Below are 11,132 nucleotides of genomic sequence, written 5' to 3' on the forward strand. Positions count from 1 at the left end.
AATCTGTTATTAAAACACCTATAAGACACTATTTAATAGTGTCACCATAAATCTAGAATCCAATCATACAACAGAAAAACACTACATTTCAGCAAAAAATATTGAATTTAAAAGATTATCACTTTAAAGGGACACCTGATAAAGCTCTCTCACACCCTGATCAGTAAAAGAGGTTTCGGAGACCTGATCGCTCCCTTAGGAAGTGTTCCAGGTGAAAACTGAGCATGCGAGCAGGTGTTCACCCTCACCCCTCGTCTCCCTGAAGGCCGTCCACCACTCCTGTAAGCTTAACCTGTGATTGAGATCTTTCTAAAATCGCCTCACTGTGACAATGTCACGTAACGCATTTCGTTAACCTAGAAAGACAAAACACGTTTCTATTATTTGGATTTTATTTAGTTTAATTGGAACACTTTGGCACTGCAGAAGAATCATTTCTCATACCTTATCTCATTACTGTTAGTCATCCACAGCTATGGTAACAGAGACCCCCTCAGGTGAGACTGATGGCAGAAAAGAATGATACAGACAAATGGCTCAAATCACAATTTGATCAGGTTGTGCAGCCTTTGTTTGGCCTCAAGGGGGCAGTATAAACTTGGGGTCTGAACTTGCTTTTCACAAAATTGTAAAATGAAGAAAGATGAACTTTGTTTTACAATAGAAGATTCCCGATGTTTTTCTCCTGAACTGCCAGTTACTTATGAGAATTAAAAAAATACTATTCAGAGTGCCATTAAGAGTTAGTGGGGGAATTTTAGAGGATGTGTGTTCGTAATCCTACTCTTTGTGATAGCACACTTAAGTTAATGACAGAAGCAGAGAGGAGATCACCTTCAGCGACAGCGTGAGAACTGGGATAAATTCAGTCTCCCTCTAAATAAAAGATTTACCAAACCATTCTGACTACAGTGCCGATAATAATTAGATGACTCTCTAAACCGACAAACTGGGTTTGGATTGATCAACTCATTTGTTGAATTTTGAAATATGATTCAGATAGTATATTTCTTACCCACAATTCCTTCCATGACACAATGCCCATTCCCATTCATCACCGAAGGACTGCGAGACGACATCTGCCATCTCAAGGGGAATGAATGTCCATCTCCTTGACTGATGAACATAAAAGAAACAGTTGGTAAACATAAGCAGTGGTATCAGTGTTATTATCAGGAAAAAAATGTCAATCCCAAGGCTGGGCTTGCAGTGATTTTATTAGTTAAGAGAGTTTTAGGTTTTGTTTTGCCTATGGTACCATAACTGCAAGACCAGCCTTGAAATCTGTGCCAACAGCAATATAATAAAAGACGGTAAGCAATAATATACCATTTCAATTAAAAGTCTCTTATGCTCACCACAGCTGTATATTTGATACAAAAATAAAAACATAAAATATTGTGAAATATTATTGTAATTTTAAATGGCTACTTTCTATTATATTGGTCTCTCTCTGGCCTAGTGTCATTATATTTCCTAAAAACTTCAACACTAATATTATCCCACAATATTGTCCCAAATGTGCTCGATGGGGTTGAGGTCCGGACTTTGAGAGGACCAGTCCATCCTTTTCAAAGTTCCTGCAGATTCCTTCCGTTGTAGGTAGTTCGATCAATAGTTCACAAAATGTTTAGGGTCATTGTCCTCTTGGAAAATAAATCCAGGCCCAATAAGATGACTTTAAGACTGTACTCCATGCCTCATCTAAATGTTGTGGTATATTTTCTTATCCATGATGCCATCAATTTTCACTAAATCCCCAGCTCCTGAGCCTGAAATGCACCCCACAGCATAATACTACCCCCTCTGTGTTTAGCTGTTGGCAAGAGACTCTCTGTTTTTTCTCTCTCCACCTTCCTCCATCGAACGTACCCTCTTCGTTTCTTACCATACTGTTCAAACTTGGACTTGTCAGTCCACAACACTTTATACCCATCTTCCTTTGTCCATCTCGTCATGCAGAGATTCTTCACTTGTCTGTCTGAAAGTTTCTTTTTTCTACCTCTCCCCTTTCGGTTCTGGTGTGAATTGGTTGCATCATGGCAGTCTAAAGTGCCATCTACATTGCTTGAACTGCATCTCATGTCCTTGGCTATGTGGCAGTAACTCCAGCCAGCATTAAAAAGGGCTTTTATTCGAACCCACTGCCCACTTGTTGGCTCCTTCTTTCACCTTAAAATAGCAACATGTGCTTCAAGGCTACTTCGAGAGGCTTTGAATTATACCAATTCAAAGCATATGGTGTGGCCTCAGTGACAAAACCTTGATGTTATCATTACCAATCACTTAGTAAGCAGGATAGGCCTTGTACATTCAAAAGAAATAACAAGCTGTGTCCTAATACTCTTGCATGATTATCAATTTTTAAACACACACACACACACACACACACACACACACACACACACAGAGTTGTCATGACTGAAATATATATATCCACTCCGAAATTATTCTATTATGCTGATTTGGTGCTGAAGAAACCTGTTGCTGAAGAGTCCCTTTTATCATCAAAACAATTGTGCTGCTTGACATCGTACTGAAACTGAAAATACTGAAAAATATACTGTTTATAAGCTGTAGGCTGTTTAAGGGTGCCATCAATGGTGATTACTGCTTTATACTGACCTGCTAAACACCGGAAATGGCCAGTGTATCTTTTTTTCCCCAAACACCTGTAAGAAGTTTGCCCGGACACCTACATCAAACGCTTCACTTCCTGGTCCATCTGCAAAAAAGGGGACTGACAACCACTCTGAGAGAAAGAGAGCAAGAGATGTTATGATGCCTACAAAACCTCATATAAATAATGTGCATATGTGAAACGCAGGTTTTACCAAGAGTAGTTTTGTTGCTGGCAAGCAGCCAGATGTGGAAGAAGAGCAAAAAGCAGAGAGTAACAGCAAACATGGCCGACACCAGTGTCAGGAACAAGACATGCAGTTTAACACAACTATCAAACAGTCTGCCCTGAGAGAGAGAGAGAGAGAGAGAGAGAGAGAGAGAGAGAGAGAGAGAGAGAGAGAGAGAGAGAGAGAGAGAGAGAGAGAGAGAGAGAGAGAGAGAGAGAGAGAGAGAGAGAGAGAGAGAGAGAGAGAAATTGTCACACAACTTGAGAATTGATACACAACTCTACACAATAAGGTCCCATATTAGTATGCAGAAGCTAACAAACTAACACTGAGTAATATATATATATATATATATATATATATATATATATATATATATATATATATATATATATATATATATATATATATATATATATATATATATATATATATATATACACACATATATATATACACATATATATATACATATACATATACTTGCAAAATAGCAGGGTTTTCAAATAATTATTTTCCTCACTATATATATATATATATATATATATATATATATATTTTTTTTTATACAAAAAATCCAGAAATCACAATATATGATTTTTTTTTACTATTGATTTGTAAGATGCTGCTTTCCTGTAGCTCAACCAGTAGAGTGTGGTGCTAACAACACCAAGGTCATGGGTTCGATTCCCAGGGAAAGCAAGAACTGATCAAGAACAATAATGTAAAAATGTGTACCTTGAATGCAATGTAAGTCGCTTTGGATAAAAGCATCTGCCAAATGCATAAATGTAAATGATAAAGCTGCAAATAAGTATTTGAACACCTGTCTATCAGCTAGAATTCTGACCCTCAAAGACCTGTTAGTCTGCCTTTAAAATGTCCACCTCCACTCCATTTATCATCCTAAATTAGATGCACCTGTTTGAGGTCATTAGCTGCCTAAAGACACCTGTCCATCCCATACAATCAGTAAGAATCCAACTACTAACATGTCCAAGACCAAAGAGCTGTCCAAAACTAGACACTAGAGACAAAATGATACACCTCAACAAGGCTGGAAAGGGCTACGGGGAAATTGCCAAGCAGCTTGGTGAAAACAGGTCCACTGTTGGAGCAATCATTAGAAATTGGAAGAAGCTAAACATGACTGTCAATCTCCCTCGGACTGGGCCTCCATGCACAATCTCATCTTGTCTCATCTCAATGATCCTAAGAAAGGTGAGAAATCTGCCTAGACCCACACGGGAGGAGCTGGTCAATGACCTGAAAAGAGCTGGGACCACCGTTTCCAAGGTTACTGTTGGTAATACACTAAGACGTCATGGTTTGAAATCATGCATGGCATGTAAGATTCCCCTGCTTAAACCAGAACATGTCCAGGCCCGTCTTAAGTTTGCCAATGACCATTTGGATTATCCAGAGGAGTCATAGGAGAAAGTCATGTGGTCAGATGAGAGCAAAATAGAACTTTTTGGTCATAACTCCACTAAACGTGTTTGGAGGAAGAAGAATCATGAGTGCCATCCCAAGAACACCATCCCTACTGTGAAGCATGGGGGTGGTAGCATAATGCTTTGGGGGTGTTTTTCTGCACATGGGACAGGGTGACTGCACTGTATTAAGGAGAGGATGACCAGGCCATGTATTACAAGATTTTGGGGAACAACCTCCTTCCCTCAGTTAGAGCACTGAAGATGGGTCGAGCCTGGGTCTTCCAACATGACAATGACCTGAAGCACATAGCCAGGATAACAAAGGAGTGGTTCTGTAAGAAGCATATCAAGGTTCTGCCGTGGCCTAGCTTGTCTCCAGACATAAACCCAATAGAGAATCTTTGAAGGGAGCTCAAACTCTGTGTTTCTCAGCGACAGGCCAGAAACCTGACTGATCTAGAGAAGATCTGTGTGGAGGAGTGGGCCAAAATCCCTCCTGCAGTGTGTGCAAATCTGGTGAAAAATTACAGGAAACGTTTGACCTCTGTAATTGCAAACAAAGGCTACTGTACCAAATATTAACAGTGATTTTCTCAGGTGTTCAAATATGTATTTGCAGCTGTAGCATACAATAGTTAAAAAATCATACATTGTGACAGTGTATCTCACAGTGGACATGCACCTACGATGACAATTTCAGACCCCTCCATGATTTCTAAGTGGGAGAACTTGCAAAATAGCAGGGTGTTCAAATGCTTATTTTCCTCACTGTATATATATATTATTAGCATTATTTGTTACAGCACATTAAATGTTAACAGATGCAACTTTTTATTTTTCAAACATAGTACATTTTGAAATTAACTAACAAATGCAGTAGAACTGTAGCCTAGAAATCTAGACACACCCTAGCGGCAGCAAATCTAATCTGCCCGCGAGTGTCGTCTAGCAACTCTCAATACACTTCTGAGCTGTAATCGCCAAACTCTTGCCGGGCCAATCACATCGTGTATAGAGTCGGTGGGTGGGGCCATAATGACGAAGTCCGACTTGCTTTGCGTGCTTCTAGTAAACACAGAAACTGGCAAACGGCGGTCTTTCGAAATCAGCTTTGACCGCGACTCTGGAAGACTTGGAGTTAAGCTTTTCTCTGAGAAAAGAACAAAGATCGGCACTGAAGTCATTCTTAAAAAGGGAAGATGTGTTCGGAGTTTTGCCGACCGGATACGGTGAATGTTTAATCTATCAACAAGATCTGTTTCACCTTCGTTGCTCTGGTTGGTGGTAGCGCTATCCTATCGCGTGCAGAGGGAGTTTGAAAGACAACCGTTTATCCCGCCCCTCGGATTGAGCCCTGTCTATGGTGAGTTTCCAGACCAAACATCTTGATGTGGGTCTGGCTTGTCAGGCTAGTAGAACTGTTCATTGTTAACTCATGTTTAGTGTAGTTAACTAATGTTAACAAATTATAAATTGTTAGTTTTTTTGGAGTGTAAAGCAGCCATCAAAATCAAAATCTATCTTTGCTAAATGCAATTAATTTGGTCAGTGAAAACATTGGAAATCTCTTTGTACTTTTGTTAGTTAAACAAAGGTTTATGAAAATAAATAAAAAAATCTCAGATTCTTGATTTTATTGCATTTTACAAAATCTCCCAACTATTCTGAAAAAGGGGTTGTAGAATGTGTGTAAAATTCTTAGTATATTTCAAACATCTGATGCCAAGCGTTGGTGGGTTATCCGTGGACGTGCCATCTGAGACTGAGACTAGTCTCTACCAATTAGTGCATTTAAAGCTTGCGAAAGAATATGCTATGCAAAAGGCACAAATGTCACCCACCAGCCAAAGTTGGATGAAGGTCGGAGTAACTGTTGCGACGATGAGGAGGCAGTACACGAGTGAGTAGAGGAGGAAGAGCATGAAGAACTTATAGTTGGAAAACCCAATACAGTTATTCAGCCTGAATATGCTCACAACACACAAACACACGAAAAGAAGAGAATAGGTGTCACTTTAAAAAAAAAAATTACATTAATAATTTAAAAAGGGGTTATTTGGCTTCAATAGCCTGCACAGACTAAGAAACAGTAGAAAATAAAAAGATGTTTACAGGAAGAGCAAGTTACTAACCTTTGATTAACCATTACCAAGCTATAGATTACAAAGATTCTTTATTCTTTAAAATAAAATACACCAAGAAATCATTAACAATAAACAGACAGATGCATCTAGAAAGTAAATCGGACATATTTTAATTTAGTTTACAAACCAGGGACAATGATGATCCATCTTCAGTACACACCTACAAAAAAAAAAGAGAGACAGACCGCAGGAGTGAAGTGCACAGGCCACAGGAACTATTCTCATTAAATAATAATAAAACCCCTAGTGTAATCAGACACACACACACACACACATCTCCATAAACACACATAGTCATTCTTTTCCTCCACTGCATTCACTCTCTCTCACACTCAGACCTGGACTTTAATCAAAGGCAGGGAATCTGATATTGACATGGAGCGAAACTCATTTGAGAAGATTCACTGTGTCCACTCAAATAAATGTGACCAAGCGCTACAACAACATCCTGTAATTATCACACACACTCGCACACAGATCACATTTCAACGTCTCTCCCTTTCATTAAGGGAAGAGTGCGTAGATGAGTGGGAGATGCACTGATACGCACACACACAGAAATGGGGGAAGGGGGGGGAGAGAGAGAGAGAGAGAGAGAGAGAGAGAGAGAGAGAGAGAGAGAGAGAGAGAGAGAGAGAGAGAGAGAGAGAGAGAGAGAGAGAGAGAGAGAGAGAGAGAGAGAGAGAGATTCTTACATTTGGCAGACAGAACAGTGATGGCAGCGATCTGGTTTTATCAATTGGCAGTGATGACAGAACCTGATATCTGAGATGAACACACACACAAACAACCAAATAAATAAATAAATAACATTTTCTCCAATATTTAGGTAAATGGAATTCCTTTTTATAAGGGCCTGACGCATGTAAATGAAATTCCTTTTTATAAGGGCCTGACGCATGTTTTCATTCATGCTGTATACTGTATCTTATAATAGAAGATAATTTTAAATTAGTTAACAAAAATCTTGGAGAATTCAGATTCAATCAAAAGCACATACATATATTTGCCTCAAAGTTCAATTTATTTCTTATCAAAAGTTAGTAAGTTAGCTGTTAAATTTAGGTATTGGGTAGGATTAAAGGAATAGTTCATCCAAAAATTAAAATGACCCCATGATTTACTCATCCTCAAACCAGTTTTAAATATGGATATTTTTCGTACACAAACACATCGCTTCACTTCATAAGGCCTTTAATAATCCCCTGGAGCAGTTTGGGTTACTTTTATAATGGATAGATGCACTTTTAAGGCTCCCATTCACTGCTATTATAAGGCTTGTATTAGCCAGGATTTAAAAAATATATATAACTCAGATTGTGTTCGTCTGAAAGAAGAATGTCATATATACCTAGAATGGCTTGAGTGTGAATAAATCATGAGAAATTTCATTTTTGGGTTACTATCCCTTTAAGGGATGTAGAACATGGTCATGCATAATAAGACTTTATAAGTACTAATAAACAGCCAATATCATAGTAAAAGGATGTTAATTAGCAACTTAAGTGAGATTTGGACCCTAAATTTAAGAGTTACCATATATGATGGGGGTTGGTAAGCAAGCTGGAATTTATTTTATTATTATTCTAATTGTTTGTTTATGGGTTTTGTTTGTTCTTGACACAATTGTGCTATTGTCTGTGCTATTGAACTGATCACCTGTAAGTTGTTTACTTTTGTACTAAAGTAGAAATTTAAACAAAAGTTTTCAGTCATTATTTTCTTTTCCTTATTGCACCAAACCATTATGACTCAGTATGACTTTTTAGAGGAGCACACACGTATATGTTAGTCAGAATCTTTATAGAATTTTGCATTCTGTTACAAGATGTATCTGACATCATTATTTTTCATAGATTTTCATCAAGTAACAGAATTCTGGTCTGTTGTGGGCCTGGGTATTCATTCAGATTTATTGATTCCATCTGATTCCAAATATCCAGTTCATTTGGCTGTATTTCATTTTTAATCTTCGTTTTGTCTATATGGGAGAAATCCTCTCTCTACTAATGCTGAAAATGAAGGTAGTGATCGATATTGATTAAAATAGCAACTTGTCTTTTTGAAATATTCAATAAAACAAACTCATCAGAGTCATTTGTTTCAGGATCTGAGCCACACTGATAAGGCTGCATGTTTTTGATTCACTAAAAAGAACTGACACATAAGAGTCACTGTTTGTGAATCAGACTGCAAACTCAAGACATAGACCTAGAATATAATTAATTTTGCCACAGTGCTGAGTATTCAGTACATGGATTACAGATTCCCTTCTGTTACAAAGCTGTGCAGGAACCATTGAAGCAGGGAACCTTCTAACATGATGCAGATGCTTTTCACTGAAGGCCATTCAAAATGCACTAATTGCAGATTCAGTGTCTCTGGAGTAATTTAGAGTTCAGTGTCTTCCCTCAATTACATGGTGCTGATGGAGCAGGTTAATGTTTACAGGTACAGTGTGAATCGAGTTACATTTGGAGGCGGTCCAGTTTAGTTTGGGGATTTTATTTATACTTTACATTGTCATGTTTATCCGTGATAGCACTGACAGGTTTCCTGACCTCCGGTTGCTGTACGTGTATGAACTGGAAGCTTCTGGGAGATTTCCAGGAGAATCTGACTCTTCTCCATACTGCCACGTTCCTGTTCATAGAGCAGTGAGTCTGAAGAGGAGAGCTGAAACTGAACACAGACACCCACACACAAACACGTACAATTAGTAAATTAGATGGCGGTGCACTGAGAGGGAGAGGGGTTTCTCTTACGCTCATTTGTCACATATGACATGCCTGACTTGAATAGCTTGAAAGTGGATGGGCTGACCCCCGTAAGAGCCCAAGTCTACTTATCTCTTCTAACTGTGGGGGTAAAGCCAGCAGAAATGGTGAAGAATTTAAATTCCTCTTGCAAAAAATTACTGCAAATAAACTAGTGATGTAAGGCTGTAACCATGTCTTGAACATTTGGAGGAGACTAAACCAATTTTGGGGGGCCCTAAATAATTCAATTTTCTATTTGAATTATTATTTGCAAATAAAACTTAAAATATTTATTATACTCATTCCCTTTTAATCTTAGAACAGTGTTGACACATTAGGCATATGTTTCTAGTCTTGTCATATTTAATTATGAATTGCAAGAAACATGTGAAGTCCTGTATTTTAAACTCAAAACAGTAACTTGGCATAAACATCTAGTAGTTTGCATCACTGAATATTACTGTTGGCCATTTAACATTTCTATAATAAAACAGTAGTTGAATATTATATACATTTTTATAAATATATAAAAATATGGTCTGATTATTATGTCATTATATATATATATATATATATATATATATATATATATATATATATATATATATATATATATATATCCCCTCAATGTTACAGTTGTACCATGTCTCAAAACTATAGGCTTTCTCTCTCCAGTTGGTCCAGTAAAGGAACTTTTTATTTTATTGTAAAGAACTATCAATTTATGAAGCTACTGTACCTCCACAGAAGGTGAGGATGGTGGAGTAGACACTGCTTTCCAAAATGACCATAAGAACATCCCAAAACACACATGGAACAGGCAAAGGAACATCACTGAGAGAATAAGTACATACACAATTATCAGTAAAATGTATAAGTAAATGCTAATTTTGTTCTTTTAAACTTTAGAACTGCATATTGTCACACAATAAATATTTAAAACACAAATGTCATACCTCTCTGAGCTGCACAGGTAAGCAGGACTGGCACACAAATGAACAAGAGTCATTCATATTTCCATTAATGAACAGAGTTTTAAATATTTAGATTTCGAACTGGTGCTAAATAACTTTTTATAATAAGAGGAAGACCGGAGAATGTAACAGCCTCAATTTAACCAATATGGCATGAGCTACATGGCTGAAATCACTACATGACCACCAATGCACTTATACTGGACCCACAAAGAATGTACAAAATAACCTAATCACAGGCATCATTTGTCAGATTTCTGACTGACTAATACACACAATTTATTGTTTTTTGTTGTTGTTCTGTATCTGTATTTTCCACCCAAACTAATAGCAATTTTATTTGCCGTTTTGAATTCAAATGTTTTCTATTCGTTTAGCAATTTTGCGCGCACACACACACACAAACAAACATGGGTTGGGGAGGTGATAATCGTTGGAATAATTCACTTTGAACATTTATTCAAATTCTGTACAAAACTGTATATGTAAAAAACTGACGTCCATGATTTAAGATGTCTTAAAATCCTCTTCAACAATGGAGTAACAGAATAACACAGATACGTGATACTTGTGGATTTCGGAACTATTTTAATCAGTAGCAGTCAAATATGAGTATCATAAAAAATTGAGAAACATAACAAAAAAACGTAGTTACAGACTCTTAAACAAAATGTTAAACGAAATGACAATCAAGCTCGGTCTCTCCAACATTTTAGTATCCCATGGCCTTTTAATCCCACGAAATCTGCGTCATTAAACTAACTTTAATGAATTTGCAGAAATATTACTCACTCCAACAGAAGTGCACGACATAGGCGTAGTATGACCACATCACAACCACGATAATGACCGTAACGGGGATCCAGTAGAGAAGACGCGCGCAGCGGCGAAGACATGCGGACAGGAGCATCACGGTGTCCGTTGAGACAAGCGCGAGTCTCCCCATATCTGAAGCATCTGTGTCTGGAGC

At 37.7% G+C, this 11,132-nt stretch overlaps 1 protein-coding gene across 3 annotated transcripts; it reads right to left on the minus strand.

Annotated features, from left to right (window-relative positions):
* Positions 1 to 25: 25 nt before the first annotated feature.
* On the minus strand, positions 26 to 11,122 carry zdhhc15a (zinc finger DHHC-type palmitoyltransferase 15a). Of its 3 annotated transcripts, none has more exons than XM_067439166.1 (12): positions 10,955 to 11,122; positions 10,145 to 10,171; positions 9,928 to 9,959; positions 8,991 to 9,111; positions 7,125 to 7,194; positions 6,557 to 6,589; positions 6,127 to 6,247; positions 2,835 to 2,967; positions 2,626 to 2,752; positions 1,016 to 1,116; positions 445 to 503; positions 26 to 356 (listed from the first exon to the last, which is right to left on the minus strand). In XM_067439166.1, the coding sequence occupies exons 1-11, from the start codon at positions 11,106 to 11,108 to the stop codon at positions 460 to 462; spliced, it is 963 nt and encodes a 320-aa protein (XP_067295267.1). In that variant the 5' UTR covers positions 11,109 to 11,122; the 3' UTR covers positions 26 to 356; positions 445 to 459. The 3 variants fall into 3 exon arrangements, with proteins under 3 accessions (XP_067295267.1, XP_067295265.1, XP_067295264.1); XM_067439163.1 differs by having other exon boundaries at positions 35 to 356; positions 9,928 to 10,022; XM_067439164.1 differs by lacking the exon at positions 10,145 to 10,171 and having other exon boundaries at positions 29 to 356; positions 9,928 to 10,022.
* Between the last annotated feature and the right edge of the window lie 10 nt (positions 11,123 to 11,132).

Source organism: Pseudorasbora parva, chromosome 3 (genome assembly GCF_024679245.1).
Source record: "Pseudorasbora parva isolate DD20220531a chromosome 3, ASM2467924v1, whole genome shotgun sequence".
Lineage (NCBI taxonomy): Eukaryota > Metazoa > Chordata > Actinopteri > Cypriniformes > Gobionidae > Pseudorasbora > Pseudorasbora parva.